We start from the raw sequence: 20981 nt of genomic DNA, 5'->3' as shown, positions 1-20981 counted from the left end.
ACTTTCCTCATTTGGAAGGTTGCATGGCACCTTCTGCTCCCATGAAAGCGAGTCCTTAGGCTTTGAGGTCAACCCAGCTCAGATCCTCTGGATCCTGTTTCTGAAGTACATGGGGTTTTCAGCCCATGTACTTATCTTCACTCTCTGGGAGGCAACCAAGGGCGACAGCAATAGCCTGTGTTTTGAGAGTCTCTTAGCAATAGCCTGTGTTTTGAGAGTCTCTTAGACACTCCAAACCAACAGCTCAAAAGAAGGCTTCTCATATGTGGTGTTGGGGTACTGTTAGATACTCCATAGCTGTTGGAGGAAGTATTGTTGGCATAGTCAATATATGTAACTATATATGCATATGTATATGTATACACAGCATTGTTGGCCAGACAATATATGGAACTGTATATGTATATGAATAATGTGTATATATATACACACACATATATATGTATATATATATATATACACACACAGACTTGTCAGTATTATATATAATGTTAGGTAGATTCCTTATGACTTTTCCAGACATCTCTACTGTATCTTACCCTCCTCTCCACTTCTTTATATCCTTCCCCTCTCCGTAATTAAAGAGTCCCCTTTGTTCCCATTTCCTCTTCAAATCACTATACACTGTTATTCCCCTCTCTACTGCTTCACCCCGCCCCCCACCAACCTCTGGTCCCTTTTAAGAAACACAGATAAGAGAGAGAATAAGTAACATTTGTCTCTCTGGGTCTGGGTTACATTTTTCAATTTGATCTTTTCTAGTTTCATCCATTTACCTGAAAGTTTCATGATTTAATTTTTCTTTACAGCGGAATGATATTCCAAAGTGTATATGTGCCCCATTTTCATGATCCATTGTCTGTGGAAGGACTTTTCGGTTGTTTTCATTTTCTACTATTGTGAATAGAGCTGCAATGAACACCATGGAGGAAGTGTCTGTGGAGAAGGATGGCCAGTCCTTTGGGCATATGTCAAGGAGGGTATAGCTGGGTCATGTGGTAGACTTATTTTTAGTTTTTTGAGGCTTCTCCATACTCCTTTCCATCTGGACCAGTTTGCAATCCCACCAACAGTGAGGGAGAGCTCCCTTTTCCTCAGATCCCCTCCAGCATTTGTTGTCAGTTGTTTTATTGATTTTTGCCATTCTAACTGGGGAAAAATGAAATCTCAGCCTTGTTTTGATTCTCAGTTCTCTTAATTGTTAGGGATGGCGCACTTGGCTGAGATATTTCATAGCCATTTCTCTCTCTCTCTCTCTCTCTCTCTCTCTCTCTCTCTCTCTCTCTCTCTCTCTCTCTCTCTTTTAAGAACTCTCTGTTCAAATACCAAGCCATTTTTTTTTTGAGACAGGGTTTCTCTGTGTAGCTTTGCGCCTTTCCTAGAACTTGCTTTGTAGACCAGGCTGGTCTCGAACTCACAGAGATCCGCCTGCCTCTGCCTCCAGAGTGCTGGGATTAAAGGCGTGCACCACCACCGCCCAGCACCAATTTTTTTTAAAGTGGGCCATTTCAACCTTTTTTTTTTTTTGTAGTTTAAGTTCTTTGTGTACTATAGATGTATAGTTGGCAACGATTCTTTCCACTCTGTGGGACTCCTCTTCGCTTGGCCTGTTGTTTCCTTAGCTGTACAGAGCTGTTTAGTTTTATGAGTTCTCACCTGCCAGTTGTTGGCCTCAATTTCTGGGCAAATCAGGTCCTATTCAGAAAGCCCTTCCATATACCTGTATCCTGTGCCTATTGCCTATTGCTTCTGTTACTTCTGGTCACTTCTACACTCCAGATTTCACAAATAGATCTTGGATCCATTTGGAGTTAGTTTTTGTGCAAGATGATAGATATGGGTCTAATTTCACTTTTTTTCATATGGACATCCAGTTTCTCCAGCGTCATTTGTTGAAGATGCTTTCTTTTCTCTAGTATCTATATATTTGGAATCTTTGTCAAATATTATATATTAGATGGCTGTAGTTAGTGTACTCATATTTAAGTATTCAGTTTTGTTTCATTGGTCCATATGTCTGTTTTTGCATCAGTAAATACCTCTGTCCCCATGTTTTGTTTTTTTTTCTTGTAAATTTGACCCAAGCTAGAGTTATCGGAGAAAAGGGAATTGAGAACATGCCTTAAAAAGACTGTTCTGTAGGCAAGCATGTGGGGGCATTTTCTTAATTAGTAATTGATGTTGGAGGGCCCAGACCATTGAAAGTAGAACCATTCCTGGGCAGATGGTCCTGGGCTATTTAAGAAAGCAAGTTAAGTAAGACACAGAGAGCAAGCCATGGCTTCTGCATCAGTCCCTGCCTCCAGGTTCCTGTCCTGCATGAGTTACTGTCCTGACTTCCATCAGTGATGGGCTTTTGCCTCGAAGTGTAAGATGAAATAAACCCTTGTTGCTTTGGTCATGGTGATTTATCACAGCAATAAGAACACTTAAGGCAAGTGTCATATTGTTTTGATTACTATGGTTCTATAATATAACTTGAGGTCTAGAATGGTAGTCTCTCCAGCATTGTTCTTTTTGCTCAGAATTATTTTTGCTACCCAGTGTCTAATTTTGGTAACCCGATTTTTTAAAATTTCTATGAAGAATGAGATGATGATTTTAATTGGGATTGCATAGAATCTGTAAATAACTTTGACAGAATGGTCATTTTCACAATTCCAATTCTGTCAATCCATGAACATGTTAATGGTATGTCTTTCCATTTCCTAGTGTCTTTATCTTTTCCTTCAGAGACTGAAAGCTTTTATTGTAGAGGTCCTTTACCCCTGATTAAGTTTATCCCTAGATATTTTATTTTCCTGGAGGGTATTGTGAATGGGAGCGTGTCCAAGATCTCTTCCTATGTATGCCTGCAGGTTGAAGGCCATGAAAGCTGGGGTGTAACTATTCCAGGGTACTGAATGTGTAACTTGGGTTACATCTGGGGAGTTAAGGAAGGTTCATGGAGGGAAGGATCAGGCAGTCTCACCCAGCTAGACCCTGCTTCAGGATGTGCAGGATCTGGCTGGACCTAGGTATGACCTTTATCATTTTAGTGATATTAACAAGTAACGTAATTTAGCCCAATTTTCCTATCATTATCCATAAACTGGAATCGTAGTAGTACCACCTGCATAATATTTATAGCTATTATATGAGACAGCATCCATTAAATGACTAACATGTAAACTTAATCAATCAAATGATGCTGGATTATGCAATAATAACTTACTTTATTAATAGTAAGCATGATATGCATTTTGAGCTCTTATACTTTATAGCAGGACTTATATGCATATTTATGTTACTCAAAATTGCTCTCTCTGATTGAATGTGTAAGAGAAGCACATACTTAAGGCTCATTATTTGTTCTGTCTTGACTGTTTGCCACATAAAGCCTGAAAATTAATACCTGGGAGACCACAGCACAAAGAGGGAGAAAAAAAGACACAGGAGATGATGGGCTCATTAGTCCACATTCTTGTGTCTCATCATTTCATACTCATAACCTAGAAGTCACAGGCAGTTGATCCGGGAAGTTTTGTTGACTTTCACTGATGTCATTCTGGGCAGTGATACTGAGGAAGGAGGGGAAGAGAGGCTTTGAGACTCCTGTGATGTGAGTCTTCCCAACACTCTGGAGTTTTGTCCTGTGGGATCCATAATTAGGCTTCTGTAGTTGGATCCAAGCCAGGTGAGTCCACGCCTTTGCTGGGATGCTTTCAGTTATCACAAACTGACCCGTCCAAGGGTTGTGGGAGAGCCGGCCTTGACGCAGCAGGGAAACTCAATGTCTGTGTTCCTGGATATGAGTGCGGCAGCACTGTCCAAGAAATACAATTTGTTCCTGTCTCACAAATGTGAATCCTGCCAAGAGCCAGAACTTCAGCTAGCATTCATTCCCATCATGCTGTATATTCTTCCTAGAGGCCAGTTGTACTTGTCCTGAGGTTTGAAGGTAGAATTAAACAGTTGAGCATCATAATTGGAATAAGAGAATCAGCAAAGGGCTGTCCATGACAGCTTCACAGAAGTTGCCAGAATGTGTGGGTTTACGTAAAATTCAGTCCTTAGATTAAATCCTTAGCAACATTTAAAAATAAAACTTGAAGTTGGGCTTGGCTGCTCATTTCAATAATCCCAGCATCCAGGAGGCTGAGATAGGAGGTCAGTCTGGATTACAGTGACTTCCAGACTAGCCTAGACTGCACAGTGAACTTTGTCTCAAAACAAAAACAAACAAAAACCAAAGAAAGAAATTACCAACTACCAAAAAATAAAATAAAACAGGCCAAGTCATTATCTCTTTTATTCAAGGTTGAGTAGTTTCTGGTTATTTTTTTATTTATTGGTTTTTTTATGCCTCAAAGAATTTTGTCTTAGCTACTGGTTAATGGATCAAGAGTGATTAACTTCCCAACCTTCACTTTATATATGGGGCAAGTAACTGTGTTCTCAACCTGATGAGGTAAGCTCTATTTAAAAAAAAAAAAATTCTTATTACAAATATAAAGGAAGCCCTCACTGAGGGATACTTCAAATTCACAGGAACCACGGTCCATTGGCTGTATCACTGTTGGCAATTTGCCTTGTCTCTGTCTGTCAGACTTAGGCTGCCCAATGCCGTAATAAAGCGTAGCCAAGAAAAGTTTCCTGTGGGGAAATAGACTTTGCCATGTGCTGTTCACACAAAGTCACTGGAGCGTCCTTTGTCCCTCTTCCAGTGTACCAAGCTGTGTGGCGGAGGCATGCGGACGAGACTGGTGGTCTGTCAGCGGGCCAACGGGGACCGATTCCCAGATTTGAGCTGTGAAGTTCTTGACAAGCCTCCGGACCGCGAGCAGTGCAACACACAAGCTTGCCCACAAGACGCTGCATGGAGTACTGGCCCTTGGAGCTCGGTACGGCCCTAATGCTTCATGTTTGTTACCCAAACTCTCAGACAATGTTATGAGTATTCTGGGGGCATGCCTTCCTAGCCAAGAACTGTCACACCCACGAAAGCACCCTTGATACTGTGCTCTGAAAGCCCTCTTACGTTCTCCCTGTTACAGCACGGTAGAATTAACACTGTACGGCACGGCCGAAGTGACTTTACAGAACACAAATACCTCATGCAGGAATGGTGCCCAGAAGTAGCTTCCTTTGCCTAGAAGAGCTGTGTGTATGTACATTGATAGTGATTTAGAGAAATAGCTCAAAAGGAGCCAGTCTTTGCTTTCTAGTCTGTGGTAGCTCTGGCTATTGGAGCAAGGTTCCTGCTTATTGAGGCTAGTGCAATTTTTTTTCTTCAACTACTAACATTTGCTTCTGCCAGCCTTGGATATACATATCTTCACACAATCAGCATAAAGTCTATACCCACCAATAGACAAGTCATGTTGGAAATATAGGTGACCAGCAGTGTATTCAGTGACCCATCACCTCCTGAGGTGTCTGGAATCTCTTCCCTGTCCCCAGACAGGAAGTCCATCTGAGACAAGCTTTTACTTTGCTCCTCGTTTTCCTTAGCCAGCAGCTGACATGGCAAGGCAGGTCTTGCCACTGTAAATGCTATACAAACTTCTGGGGCAGCTCTTAGCAAACAGATAGATTAACCATGTCAACACATACATTGGCTAAGCTGTGACAAAAAGTATGGAGCCAATAGATTTGATGTACAGTAAATATTCCTATAAGCACATTAATTGCAATGAAGCTGAAATCAGTATTATATAAAGTCATTTCCAGAAGCCCCATTTTTATTTAGTCTTGTCTTGGAAGGTCTTACTCATTCCTAGTGCCAGGTGAAGAGCAGATTAACTAATGTAGCATAATTGACACTTATTGATGCTCTCAAAGTCAAGGGTTTCGGCATCTGTGGCTGCATCTGCAGAGTTGGTTCTGTGACCCAGTCAGTTGTAAGGCTTTTGCATGCAGCAGAGAACTAGACGTAGAAACATGGGCTCAGACTATGCTCTCTAGCTAGGATGTGGGCTTTTATTCCAGAGTGTAAGAAAAGTTACGCTGTCACATCTATGGTTCTCTGCGGATATTTTGTTCTCAACACTGCCACCTTTCCCAAATGAATGCTTTGAAGAAGGTTTGAGGTAACGTTAGGACAGACAGAATGTTCTTTGAAAGCCCCAATTTCTCTGTGATTGCTACATACTACTGTCCGTGAAATGTTCCTTCTTGAGCCCATGGCATATTCACTCTATGTACAGGCAACATGAGAGCTAATTCCCCCAGCTCCATTCACATTCTCAAAAGTAATAGGCCACTAGTTCTAAAGTCACTGGTTAGGCCTCTGTGAGACGCTCCTCATTACATAGCCTTGTGGTTTGATGAAGAAAAGAAATTTGTGTTTTCCTTCTCCAGATTTTAACCCTTAAATCATCTCATACTTATCTAAAATAAATTTTTTAGGAAAATAGAAAAAATATATTCATAGTGAGTTATAAAATATAGTGCTAGGGATGTATCTGTGCACATATATATATGTATATATATGTACGCATATGTATGTGTATGTACATACATATATATGCTAGTTTCTTTTTCTGGAACATTCTCTCAATATATTCCCCCATTGATAATTTAATAGCTTAAATCTTTAAATATAGGCTGCTGATTGTTTTAACTGAAAACATAGGGTATATTTAATATCGCTGTTCTTCTTGGGGCTACATACAGTTTTCTAAACTATCAGAGAGGCAGGAAGGCGAGCAGAAGTTCTGTGCCCTGGCATCTGCAGACATGGATTTCAAGGCTGGCTTTGCTGCCTGTGTGATCTCAGAAAGCGAATGTTAGTTTGACTTTCAGACTTCAATTCTTCTATTGTCTTAAGAGAAAGGTCACTTTTGCAAGGCTTTTAAACTGTGATTTTTTTTTAAAAGAACCAAATCAAAAGAATTTTGTTTAAGTAGATAGGCAATTTAAATATATTGATTTTATGTGCATGTGAGCGAGCAATCATTCAGACTCTAGGATTTTGATTTTGATTATTTTATGTTTATTTACATGGATGCTTTGGTATAATGTCTTAGGACTTCTACATTTCAGCATACCTCAATGACTCCTGTTTCTAGCCATGAACTCTTTTTTATGGTGCTTTACCATTGGACCTACAGTAACGTTAACAAGTGTACAAAAGAGAAAAGTGCATTTGAGGTGCTAACATCTTGCTTCCGATAGAAAGCAGCTTAGACTGACTAGAGGCCAGGATGGCCATGACTCCTCCAGCTGGTTGCTTTGGCTCCCAGGGACTCCCACACATAGACGCTGTCATATCACAAAGCAACAACTGCTGTGTGATACAGCCAAGGTCAAGTGGAGACAGCTTACGTCACCACTGCCTATGAAGGAGGAGTATTTGAGAAAGAAACCCCAAATCACTGTTGCCACAACTTCCAAAGTCTCCACAATTGAACTTCTTTGAATTTAATATTCAAACAACCCTTTCAGAGAGACCATTGGTTCTGGTTCGAGTCACTGCAGAGCTATGACTCATTTTTGTAACACTGGTTGCAGTAACTCACACCAGTGACCCAGCACTCAGGAGACTGAGTCAGGAGGATCACCTATAGTTTGGGGCCATGAGTTCCAGGCCAGCCAGAGCTACATGTAAGACTCTGTCTCAAAAAACAAGAAAAGAAAAAAAAAATCTTGCTTGAGAAAAACATACCAGAAAATTTTCTTTTCTGGACTTTAAAAAATAATGTCCCTGGACCTTTGTTTGTGAAACAGTGTTCTTCAGCTCTCTTGAACTATTGAGCCAATCCTAAAAGCACATTGGGTAATCAATACACCTATGCCATGAAAAAATGGGGACAAATTGGACAATATAGAACCCTATATTGTCAAGGTGAAGTAAGAAATGTCTTGCAAATCAGGAACATTCTAGACTGAGCAAATCCATCTAGAGGAAGAAAGTCACGTCACTGTCACCGCCACATTCCCAGGGCAGTCTGGTGGCATTTCTTTTTGCATTGCCCTGTGTTTCTGTTCACTGATCATCTTGTAGATGGCGGTTCTTCTCTACAGAAATTGCTTGTTTGGGTGTTTCCATGACAACTCGAAAAGGGTTCTCTGAGCCTTTGAGATCTGTGCTTCTGGACCTGAATGATGAGAGGTTATGCGCTTGCAAGGGAGCGATGCTTTTGGTTCAGCCTGGCAAACTTCAGTACTTGTGTCTACCTCATTTTCCTATCACACTGTGCAGCTTCTATAGGCAGAGAGAGAAAATGTCTGACATCAGTGTTTTACAACTTCATTATATCACAGAAAAAAAAGAATATAAATATCACAACCGTATTTTCTGAAAATAGTTTTAGTCAGCCACATTTACGTATGTCTGAATGTTTTGAGTGGTACAGATTTATATGTCTTTATATAATAAAGCATATTTATTTTTCCATGTTATTTAATTTCATAAGCAATGTTTAAAAACTAGTGTGTGTGAGCCAGCTATGAAGGCAAATAGGCTATGTGAATTAGAAGTGAATGTATGTTTCCTTTCATTAAAAATATATATATATACACACATATTTTAATTTTGTAAACTCTCTCTATCACCCTCTCCCTAACTCTGAGTAGCCATGTATTAAACTTCATGTCATTGACTAGGCTAAAGTGTGAGTTTTGAAAGGTTACTTTAAAAGAATTCTGAATCAGAAATGATGACGAGTTCTACAAACAAAAATTTGTGAGGCTTAACATTGTGTTGGGTAGCTTTTTCTTCTCTAATAATGTTGTCTTGATTTGTTGAGTTTCAATGACGAAGTCAGAGAGCTCTGTTTACTGAATTGGAAGATAATGGGAAAGCATACCTGGAAGACAGAAAAAGGTGGCTAGAAGAGAAGATTCTAAGGCAAAGCACCAGTGTGTGCACATGGAGTCCACCTGGGTCTCTGCTCAGACAACTGCAGACGCCTTCCGTCTATCACTTTCATTTGCTCACCTTCAGTATGCTTCAAAGAGGAATTATTATTAAAGAAAAATAAATATTATAGCAATGAAGGTGGAAGTTCCAAGACAGCTTTCCCTTTGCAAAAGTCTATATCCAGGTGATAAGGCCTTGTTCCAGCCTCCATTTCATCCCATAGTTTATAGTGGTGCTGACCACACAGAAGATCCGAAATAAGGAGCAGTGGGGGGGAGGGGGATACTGGGATGAGTTAGAGGTTTATAAAGATGTGTCAACAATAGCATTGCCACGTAGATGATGATAGCCATAGCTAACCTTCTTGAGCGTGTCTGTGTTGGTGCCAGTCTTTTTGCTGTCCGTGAGGGGACCACTGTGACACCACATCACATGTCGCTATAATCTGCTGTAGTGGCAAGACCTCTTGTGGCATGTGTCAACTCCATTCATCCTATTTGGGGAGACATAAAACAGGTTATGCTCAATGAATTATGAGACTTTGGTTAAGAGATTTCTAAAATTCAAATACCATCCACCCTGAACAAGACTAAGCTAATTTTCACATTGTGCACTTAAGTCCAACAACAGAAAACCTTAAATTATTGGTGCTGTCAGCAAATTCCCATAACCAGGAGTTCCAGAAATGTCATGTAATCTGTCTTAAGGTAGGCATTGGCAAAAAAACAAACAAACAAACAAACAAAAAAAAACCCTTTCTTTCATGTTAAAGATACCTTTTTGGCCAGAGTAGGGCAATCATGTAACATTTCAATTGGAAAAAAAATGCAATTAAATATAAAATTTAAGTGATATTTTGTACTAAATGAATATTGCAGTCTTTTAAAAGATCCTCACTACCTGTTGGTTTTGTTTTGAAGCAACATCTTGCTAGAGCCTAGGTTGGTCTTGAACTTCTGATCCTCTTGCTTACTGTTTCAGATTTTTTTTCAAAAGACCATGACAGATGAAATCGCATTTTCACTAAGTTCAGTATAGATTAGACTATCTATCAAACACCCCTTCCTGATGCTCGGAGCCATCAGAATGCTTGTCTGTATCTACTTACTGAAGGAAAACTCAACAGACTATAAACATTGCTTTTATGTTCATGGTGACTGCATGACCATGTCACCTCTTTGGACAGCTGTCTCATCACATCTTTTGACAGCTTGTTCTGGGTGGCTTAGCAGATTTCTATTCTTATGTATTTAAAAAGTTCAGAGATGGGAGGATGTGCTCTCTGGGGAAGCTATGTCCTCTGCCTGGCTCAGGAGTTGTCCTGCCATTGAGGAGCAGGATGAAAACCCTGGAATGTGGAGGGGGAAGTAGGGGTTGCATCCAAGAATAATTAATTGGCTGGGAGGGGATCCTGGACATTAGCAAAGGCTTTTCCAGAAGGTTTGTCTTGGGGAAGAATGTAAAGGAATAAAGATGTCACCTTCCTTGTTCCCTTCCAAATAAAAGCCATCCATTCCCCAGCCAATATTTTCAGGGCGCCTACTGTGGGTTGGGTCCGGTTATAGATACTACAGACACAGCAAGGAGCGAATCAGAGCTGTGCTCTACAGAAGACAAAGGGAAATCTTAGCAGAAAATGGAGAAAGCCAAACTCATGTAATCAAAGGCCTGACACTTCTTTGGCTGGCAGCTCCACCAGTTAAAAATAAAAGGACAAGTGGCTACTAGAACCCACGGTTTCACTGTTGCTGATGATATTCATTCAATAAATAAAAATTAGCAATCCTATTAGATGTGAAGTTGTCCAATCATTTTTAACTAGGCACCCAACACTGTGGAAACAGAAACCTAGTTGTTACTGTTATGTCTTGTTGTTTAAGTCCTGTCCTAGAAACTGCCCACATTAGATCCCACATGTGGCTGATCGGTCTGAGACCCAGGATCAGTGAAGGACCTGGCTTTCTGCCCCCTCCTTACTGGAACTCATATCCCCTTCGTTATTTAATAGAGGGCAATAAACAGATCTGGAGCCTGTGGCTTCGGCACTGTCTTCTCTGCTCTTTACTGTTCCCCTGCAGTGGAATCGTTGTTGTGAACAGTTTTCAAACCAAAGCTTCCCTTTCCAGAAGTAAAATGGAAAGCTGGCAGCTAAAATGAATGTGTACAGTTGGTAGTAAGGAAAATCGAGCCTATCATTCCTGTCCAGATCTGCCTCCCATTGATTCACAATCTGGCAGCATCCTACAATGAGGAAAATATTCTGTGTTGCTGGTTTCCAGTATGGAAGTCATTAGCAACATGTTGCTAACATTAGACACATACATTGGACCTGGTGGCGCAGGCTTATAATCCCAACAACGAGGGAGTTTGAGGCAAGAGAATCCCAAGTTCAAGATTTCAGCTACCAGCTTAGCCACAACTTGTCTCAAAGGTTTTCTCAAAAGGTTAAAAAGCAGTTGGCGATATATACAGCTTGATGGTAAAGCATTTACAAGCTGGGACCAGGCCCAACATTGTATTCTGATACCACCCAAAACAAATCCTAAACACTTATAATGTAAATAAGGGAGAGAAAGCCTCATTTTTAAAGACATTTGTAAATCTATTAACCATAGTCACCCTAAATTTTAAACAGCTTCCTGTAGCTGGTGGCTACCATACTGGATGGACAACCAGGCAACAGCATATATTTAACAATTAGTTATAAATTAGCCAAAAATCGAATTTATAGAAGTAAACTTGGAGAAAACTCCGGTGTCAGCAATGAGAAGCCCCTACATAGCATGCCCCCAGTAATTAGCATTCTCTTGTCCTTCTTGTGGTTTCAGCTGGGCATTAGAGAAAAGCGGGGGCAATGTAAAGACAGACAGACAGAGCCAGCTGTCCTGGGAGGACTAACTCCAGCTTTTCACTGTCAAAGCAGCTGTTGAAACAAACTCTCCTCTTCTGTGTCTCAGCGTTCAAGTTCATTGTGGCAACAAGTTCTCTTAAGGAGAAAGACATTGACATGTGCGGTGGGTTGGAAGGGCAAACCCTGATTGACACCTTTAGGGACAAGGTGAAAACTGAAAGCACCAGGTAGCCACCTTGTGGAATCTAGAATTCCAAGGGGTCATTATCCCTTTGAAGGGAGAGCTTTAGGAAGCCAGCCTTTCCATATTCTCTGAACCCAGTAGGTGACATTGAGCAGATTAGCTTTGCAGGACTCCATTTCAAAGAGTGGTGCTGATCTCTCCTCCTTTGCTTTGGTTATCACTGCCTCTGCAAGCCGCATCCTCTGTGGTGTTAAGAAAACCTGGAGGGGTCCATTCACAGTCAAGCCTCAAGCTGAAGAGTCCCCTCCCCCCACCAAGTTGAAACACCAGCAAAAGCATTCCCTGCAAATTGACTAATGAGGCCCTCCATTAATTCTCATTCTCAGTGGCCAGACATAAAATCCTCCACACACATTTTAGGGTGACATCCTGAACTAAGATGCCATCCAGAGGGTGGGCTATGATTACGAAGTACTTATCAGTCTTACATTCATTCCCAGATCATCTAAATATTAAAACAAGAGAAGACTCAAGTAATTTTGCCCCTAAGCCACTTCCAAAACATCTCAAAGAAACTAAATCAAAACCCTCAGTCATCCAGAAATGACCTGATAACTTGATTGATCAGGAAAAGACAAAATGACCATAGCCTGTATCTAGGCAAGGAGAAGGCTGACACTGGTAGCTGGGGGCCTGAAGGGATGAGGGAGGTGTTAATATTGGTGGCTGGGGGACTCTGGATCGGGCGGTAAAGAGGATTATGCAATTTTTCTGTATATTTGAATTTCACAAAATGTTATTCTTAAACACTTATTTAGACAAATATGTTCAGACTGCCTTTTCCTTCACAAGTGGGGAGAGAGTGATCTTGATTTATTTCAAGGCATTAAACTTTTGGATAAATTTTAGGGAGCTGTTTGTAATCACACATTGGCCCTGCAATGACGGGAAGAGAGGGTGTTGCCCCTCCCACCCAGGACACAGTCTTGCCTCTCTTACTTAATTTGCTTTATCCTGCTCCCTCTGCCTCCCTGCCCTGTGCAACTGAAATAGAAGGCCTCTGGGCATCTGAAAACTGTGCCTTTTATGTCTCCCTTCCCTACGGAAATACCAGCTTTCTTTCAATACAGTCCCTACTCACAAATTCTAATAACACACACACACACACCCTTAACCCAACCTTATGCAAAGTCTAAATTCCTTGGAAAACAAAAGACTTTTTCCAAAACTGTGTGCTGATTGTTTTCTTTGAGCTTAGTCAAAACCCTCACCCAGCCAGCTTACCTATTTCTGCAGTTCTGTATGTGGGACACTGATGAAACCATGATCTCTTCTTCATGGTTGCCTTGAATCAGATGTGAACTACCTAAGAACCCCTTAGTCACCAGCTGATGTCAGTGAGGAGCGCTGTCCTTTAGAGCTTGTTACTGTGATTGAAATCCTGTTAAGTGTGCTGCAAGGGATTTTGTGCTGTACAAGGCATGTTCTTTGTAGGGCAAGGCTCCCGACTTACTAATCAAAGTCCCTAACTTTACAGGAGCAATACCCACATGACTCTTTAACTTCCATTTATCAGGAAGGCTGTGTGCCCTACCCCCTCAACATCTATTCAAATCAAGCCAGTTCAGAGGACTTGAAGGACTTCCTAGGAGCCTTAGTATGAATCAGTGATTCTCACATGTGGCTGATTTTATCCCTCAATGAACCTTTAAGCAAAGTCTGGAGACACTTTTGATAGTTACTTCTGGGAGTGGAGGTTCTTTCTCCTGGCATCAAGCAGTTGAAAAGGAGGGATGGTATTAGTCATCCAGCAAAGACAGGCTAGCACGACAAAATTTTACCTCACCCAGTATCTTAAAAGAGGGCTAAATGGGAGGGTCTGGTAAAAAGGAGTCATTCCCATGGCAAGTCTGTGGACTGACGGGAGGGCTATTGGAAATTCCTCTCCAGAAAGGTGACAGTCCTGTTAAACAGCATTCTGAGATCCTAAGAAGCCATCCATACCTGTCAACTCCCAACAAGGTTTGCAAGGAAAAACTGACAGTAGCAGAAAGTAGATTGTCTAGCCAGACTGAGAATTTGCAAACCAGCAAGAGTGCTACTCATCCAGAAGTGGGGTGCACAGGGAGCACACAGGGTAGAGGGTAGTATCAATGTGTGCTGATGGGGCCTATTATGGTGAGAGAAATTTCATGTGGCAATTCTGGCTTGAGCAATCAATCACCTTTCTAAACAAAATAGTGATCGTGTGGATGGGACTATTCCTTAACATACTAGGACATTTGATATAGTTCTTACCAGATTCATTTTAATTAGATGTTTCAGCAATGACAGAACTCCCCCCGCCCCATAAGAGCCCAGCAGCATTTAGCATCTGGTGAGGTTTGAATGCCACATTTGAATATGCAGGATGCTGTGTGGGAAAATTTTTCAAAAGTGAGATTAATTCTAGTGAGCATTTTGTCTGGGAAATGAATGAGCACAATTCTGACTAGAAACTAAGACAGTAGTGCATAGAGCAATGTGTATATCTTAAATAAGTATGAATTAGACTTTCCTCAACTTGACACTTGGGATCAGATAACTCCTCCTTGGAGGGCATCCTTGGAGAATGCCTATCAACTTCCTTGGTCTCTACATACCTGGTTCCTATCACGAACCCTCTACATTGTGATAACCAAAACTGTCTTCAGACATCACCAAATGATGGGCTGGATGAGGATGGCAAAATAACCTGCCCTATAAATGTATTGATTTCTGCAGAATTTGGCTTTTCATATTTTTTTATGAGCATTGGGTCAGTGACCCTCAGCATTTCCAAAATATACTTGATACCAAATCCCCACTTTTAAGTCAATAAAGTCTTTGAGGTTGTGCAATTATTCGTTTTCTCTTCTCCAGGAAGAGAATAGAAAAGGTTGTTTTGTACAGATGACTAAGTTTTCACTATTGTGTGACCTTGGGACATCGGTTATTTCTTGGTTGTTTTTTTTTTAACCCATTAGAGGAAACTACTCAAAGAGTCAGCTGTCCAAGATATATGACGTTGACTTGGCTTTTCCTGTACATGAATTTCTGGGAAAGGCAGTTTCTGAGTTCCACTCCTCCAGATGAACACATTTCTCTCTTTGCAAATCATTGCTGCTTTAGCAGATGGAAAATGCAATATATCTTCCAGGCCCCCACCCATACCACAAAACTAACAAATATACTCAGCCTGGAAGGTGTAATTTTGAGATCATAGAGGCAGAGAACATTGTAGACGATGTATTTCTTGGATCCCAAAGGAAAATCTTATTTCTTCTCTTTTAAAAAAAAAAGTCACAAATATGACCAAAACTCTAGACTCTCAAATGCCTACTGTTTGACATTGTACCTTGACATTGCTAACTACACAGTTCACACCTGAGAGTTATACAAATGCATTACAAAAATATCAGAGGGCCTGGGGAGATGGCCCTGTGGTTGAGGGTACTTGCTGCTTTTTCAGAGAAACCTGGGTTTGGGTCCCAGCACTCAAGCAGCTCACAACTTCCTGTAACTCCAGCTTTGGGGGATCCAACACCCTCTTGTAGTCTCCATGGTGACTGGCACACATTCACATAAACATGCACACATACATATAACTAAAAATCTAAGAATAAATCTTCGTAAAAAATAATCACACACACACACAAATTCCCTTATGTTTTCAGTAAATTTGTGGTTTTGTGTTAGGCCACATTCACCACTGTTCTCGGCTACATGGGGCCCCAGGTCTGTACATAACAACCCTGCCAAAGTGGTACCAGAGCTGTGAGTCTATTGGAAAGGGAAAATTGGAAAATAAACCCAAGATACTGCCATCAGCCTAAGAAATTGCACGGTGGGACTTAACATGTAATGAAATATGCATTTCCCATCCCCCCCCCAAATTTGATGGATGACTGGAGAAAAGCAGACATTCACACTTGACTCTCCATGAGATAAATGGATGCCATTTTCTATAGTTAAATTGAACCTTAAGTTATTAGTGGACTAAGTATGTCAAACAAGCTCTTTAAAGTTAGAGGGTCTAGAGAAGTAGCCCAGTAGGCAAAGTGGTAGCCCTGGGCTCCAATCCTGATACTGCATGAACTGGCCACATCAGCACATTCCTCTGAGCTCAACACTCAGGAGGTAGACACAGGAGGATCAGAAGCCTAAAGTTATCCTCAGCTACCCAAGGAGTTCGAGGCCAGCCTGGGATGCATGTGGCCACGTCTCAAATTCATTCATTCATTCATTCATTCATTCATTTTAAACATCAGAATTTTTTTTTTTTTTTTTTTTTTTTTTTTGGTTTTTCGAGACAGGGTTTTTCTGTTTAGCTTTGCGCCTTTCCTGGGACTCACTTGGTAGCCCAGGCTGGCCTCGAACTCACAGAGATCCTCCTGGCTCTGCCTCCCGAGTGCTGGGATTAAAGGCGTGTGCCACCACCGCCCGGCTAAACATCAGAATTTTGACCTTTGAGTACATATAATCTTGCAGGAATTCAAGGTTAGGAATCTAACATGTGCAGATTTTCCCTAAAAATGATGAGCAATGAAGACCCTGTTGTAAATCATACTTGTTTGACTTAATGTGCTTGTAAACAGTCTCCAGTCCGTGACCCATTGGCTGTCTTAAACTTCTTGACTTGGTATACTAGGTACCCATCTGTAGTTAACCAGATGGACTAGGATGGGGAAATAATAACAAAGACACCCAATTTTTGGACCTGTGAGATGAGCCATGGCCCAGATCATTTGTGTTACACACATCATTGATAATCCACATGTAATCTTGTGGAATGCATTTGGTTAAGTCCATTGTGCATATAGAAAAACTGAGATACCAGAAAGCTAAGTATATTTTGCGATATCATGTGTCAGGAAGCTTTGGGTGCACATCTGATGGAGTCCAAAGCTCTGGGTTTTGAGCTGATTCAAATCTTCTGAAAGTTCCAGTAAGGAGAAAACCACCCCTTGCCCAGGTGAAATGGTTTAGCTCTATCCTTGCTTTTGAAAATTCCTTGAGGTTGAGTCATTGAGATCTGAATGTTCCCCAAGAGTGTCTTAACCAGGACCTATTCTTCTCCATTTTACTTACCATTAGTTGTAGAGAGCTGAACATTTGCATTGTTTGAACTGGATCCTTTTTACACTTCACTTGCTTTAATAAAGCTGTCTAGGGATTTGGAAATTGAAATTGGTCACCCAGCATTCTCTGAGCACTGACTTTGAAATGGCTTCATTTTTTCCCTATTAACAGCACTCTGGAAGGCTGAAGGTTCCTTTCCTGTCAGGAAAGGTCTTGTGAACTAAGAATGAGCTGTCTTTTTGGATATGGCCTGATCCTAACATCTAGAGAATTAGCACCTTACCAAATAGATAGGTGTACTGGGGGCAGTTTACTAAGACACAGGCCTAAGATTCACTCCACACAATTCACAGTTACAAAATCTTGGGCTCCCTGCTGGCTTCCTAGTCCTGCATAAACCTATATTGGTTCAAAATGAAAAGGTACTTTTTAAAAGGTCAATGTTAAATAGGGCCACACTATCTTGGAATTAGTGTGGGAGTTTTCAGATTTTTGCACATAGGTTTTCAGTCAGACTGGAAATAGAAATTATTTAGCCTTGATAGACTGCCTTGCCTGGCTTTGCCTTCTTCTCCTTCTCCTTGGTCTCTTTCTCCCTCCTTCATCTCCCTCCTCTTTCTCCTCCTCCCTGTCTCCCCCTCCTTCACCTCCCCTCCCCTCCCCTCCTCCTGCTCCTCTTGTGGAGACAGTCTCACGTATCCCATGCACACACCTTGAGCTCTCTGTGTAAGAAGAGAATTACAGAGTTCTATCAACAGACCTGCTTTTATTCGATGCTGTGAATCAAGCATAGGATTTCATATATACTAGGAGAGCTCTCTGCCGCTGAAACTGCATCCCTAGCCATCACTCTTGACTATTGCATATATTTTACATTATATATATATATATATATATATATATATATATATATATATATATATATATATATATATATATATGCCTGGAAAACAAGAAGTTAATCTAAAGTGCCATTTCTGGGTAGACTTAACATTATGTGACACTGAGGGTACATAGAGACATCAGTATTTATAGATGAACTCTCTCCCTCTTTCTCCTTTCCTTCCTTCCTTCTTTTCTGTCTTCTCTATTGTCATTGCTGTTGTTTGAGACAGGTTCTCCTGATGTAGCCCAGGTTGGCCTTGAACTTAGGATGGCCCTCCTGTCTGGGCTTCCCAAATGCTGGGATTACAGACAGCATGTGCCACCACTTCCAGCTAGAGTTGATCTTCCAGTGCTTGTCCAGAATCTTGGGGTAGCATAGTATTCTGAGTTTCTAGTTCCTGCCTTTTGCTGTTTGTTCGATAATAACGATCTCAGACAAGCTTCTTCTTAGTTGTCCCTTATACGACAGCTTTATAGTTGTGAATTAAATAGTAAACTACAAGGGTAATTAGTCAGTTTGGAGGGGAATGGACACAAGAGATCGGTGATAACCATGACTATTTATTTGTCCTTAAAATAAACTGAGCATTGTGAAAATGTGGACTTATTACTTTAGTGTTCTTGGGATAAATAGCTATGGCTTAGGTACCATTCAAGCATGTATTCATTTGTATACTGTATAATTATTTGGGTGTTTTCCATACACCGGACATGTTTCTAATCACTAGGGATTGAACAGAACATGCACACACACACACACACACACACACACACACACACACACACTTTTTCTCTCTCAAAAATTATTAAGTGTATATTCTAAGGAATAAGGGAAACCTAAATAACAACAACATAAAGAATTGAATAGAGATTTTGAAAGAAGGTGATAAAATTTATAGGTAAAATTAGATTAAGGGGGAAAGAGTAGGGATCGACATGGAATAGGGGAAAGGAACTAGTGTTTTAAGATTTGAGGAAGTCTCTGATAAGCTTCATTTGAACAAAGATAAGGGGAAAATACAAAAGAAAACCAAGTGGCATCCAGAAACAGGATGTTTCCAGAGGCAGGAGTGTGTCGCATTTAGTGATTCAGAGAGGCCAGGGGGACTGAGCTGGAGGAGGTGGAAACAGGAGACAGGACTAACAGAAGGCATGAGGGATGTGGAAATACATTGTGGTGTAGGCAGAGGGAGGCAAGAGTTAGATCACTGAGAGGGAGCTAAGATGCCCCAAGGTGGTATGGGTGGGTTTAACAGGAACATGGGTTTATTTGAAAAGGTCCACTCTGGCTTCTGAATCCAAGGAAGGAAGCACGGGTACTCTTCCTAGGAAGCCACATGGTAACTGAAATAACAGCAGTGGTAAGGTGAGGACCTCAGTGGCTCAGATAACTGTGGCCGCAGGAAAGATGATGAGGCACAGGAGGCTCCTGCAATTTTTTTTTTTTTTTTTTTTTTTTTTTTTTTTTTTGAGGTAGGGCTAACAGATTAGCTGAAAGTCTGGCTATAGAGTACAAAAGAAATAATGGGGTCAAATGACTCCAAGTTTTATGGGCTAGGAAAATGGAAATATGGTGATGCTGTTGTTTACAATGGAAATATCCATAGGAGGAACAGCTGCGTAGAGAGATAAGAGAACTTCTGTTGGGAACGTACTCAGTTTGAAATGCGTGTTTACCATGATTTCACGTCTCTGCTGAACACCAATGCAAGTCAATGTTGGCAGTGTTAGATGTCTTTAGTTAGATAACAGAGGGAAACATGGTACTTACCAAACTGTATCCTTCTTCCTTAGTCTTTGGATATCCTCTTCAATAAATTTTAGAGTAGTACTGTAATAATTTAAATTTGTAAAACAAAACCAAAATGTGAAATGTAATTCTAGTCCTTCCTAATGCCAAGTCACTTATTTTGTTTACATGTCAATCTTTATTTCTTCTCCTTGCATTCCTTCTCAGTGGTATTTTTGAGCCACTTCTTTACCAAAATGTGGGCAGAAGGAGGAAATAAGAAAAGAGATAAAGGATTTGAATAAAGCATGTTGAAAGGAACGAAATGCTGTTTGATTTCTCAGTAGAGTAATGTGAAGTTGGATGAACGTCTGATTCAATTAATGTTTAAAATGACCTTTTGTCCATCTGTTCAGACACCGATTTCTGCAAACAGGCTCAAATATTTATGCATGTCTCACTTCTGGAGTGGGATTAGTATCTACCCCAATGCCACTTGGCTACCTAGGCTACTTCCTGAAGAGTGAGGGATTTTTTTTTTTCAGTTCTCCCTTGGTATCTTCGGGGTGTGGGTGGTTCCAGACCCCTCGCTGGAATCCCTAGGCTCTGTAGATGGAGAGGTTCAGTTCCTTCATAAGAAATAGTGTAGTGTTTCTATACAACCTATGCATGTCTTCCATAATACTTAAAATCAATGTAAATGCCCTAGAAATATTGCTGTGCTGTTTAGGGAACAATAACAAGGAAGAAGTCTCTACACGTTAGGTGCAGGTGTCATTGTTTTTCCCCAGAGAGTTTTGATCCAAGGTTGGTTGAATCTGTGGACTCAGGGCCCTTGGACACAGGGGCCACCTGTGTGATCTATTTCACAGCTGCTCCATATAAGTAAAGATGCTCCCTTTACACCAAGGGAGAAAAGGAAAAGGGCCAGACAGACCGAGAAAGCAGTGTAGGGTGGAGGAGACAAAGAGAAAGACACATGGCTTCCATGTCTTTTAAATGACTGACGGGTACACGGCTAGAAGGGGATGCAGTTCAACAGGCACACACGACAGTCGAGAGACAAACTGATGAATTGCTGTCCTACAGAAGCATTCCTGGTGGGGACTGAAGCTTCCCAGGCCTTGGACACTAACATAGGTCACATCAAGTGGGACGGACGGACGGCCAAGGCTTGACAGCTGCCAACTGACAAACATCCCCAGATGGCCTTGATCCCTCCAGCCCAGACCTTTGATCACAGTCCGCCTTCACATTTCAAGAAATTGTGGTTACTGATCCCACCAACCATAGCTTGCCCATCAGTGACTAACTCAGACGCTTCTTATTTTTCTCCCTTTGGGGTATGTGTGTGTGTGTGGCGCACAGGAGCATGGGAGTGAATATT

At 41.1% G+C, this 20981-nt stretch overlaps 1 protein-coding gene and 1 long non-coding RNA gene across 5 annotated transcripts in view; one reads left to right on the top strand and one right to left on the bottom strand.

Annotated features, from left to right (window-relative positions):
• The window catches only part of Adamts9 (ADAM metallopeptidase with thrombospondin type 1 motif 9), a 167950-nt gene that overhangs the window by 86963 nt on the left and 60006 nt on the right, over window positions 1-20981 (top strand). For all 3 annotated transcript variants that reach the window (XM_042273682.2, XM_042273685.2, XM_006972558.4), the window contains one exon: window positions 4707-4883. In XM_042273682.2, coding sequence (XP_042129616.1) covers window positions 4707-4883 — 177 coding nt within the window. The remainder of the gene's footprint in view (window positions 1-4706; window positions 4884-20981) is intronic.
• LOC107399825 (uncharacterized) overlaps window positions 2053-20981 on the bottom strand; it is a 34557-nt gene continuing 15628 nt past the window's right edge. The window contains exons 5-7 of one of the 2 annotated variants that reach the window (XR_013050041.1): window positions 19637-19841; window positions 8793-9338; window positions 2053-8188 (exon numbers count right to left, since the gene is read on the bottom strand). This is a non-coding gene — a long non-coding RNA (uncharacterized LOC107399825). Of the gene's footprint in view, window positions 9339-19636; window positions 19842-20981 lie in introns of both variants that reach the window. The other variant, XR_013050040.1, reaches the window with a different exon arrangement.

This window comes from Peromyscus maniculatus, chromosome 3, assembly GCF_049852395.1.
Source record: "Peromyscus maniculatus bairdii isolate BWxNUB_F1_BW_parent chromosome 3, HU_Pman_BW_mat_3.1, whole genome shotgun sequence".
In the NCBI taxonomy this organism is placed as follows: Eukaryota; Metazoa; Chordata; class Mammalia; order Rodentia; family Cricetidae; genus Peromyscus; species Peromyscus maniculatus.
This window is presented reverse-complemented; position numbering and strand designations above follow the sequence as displayed.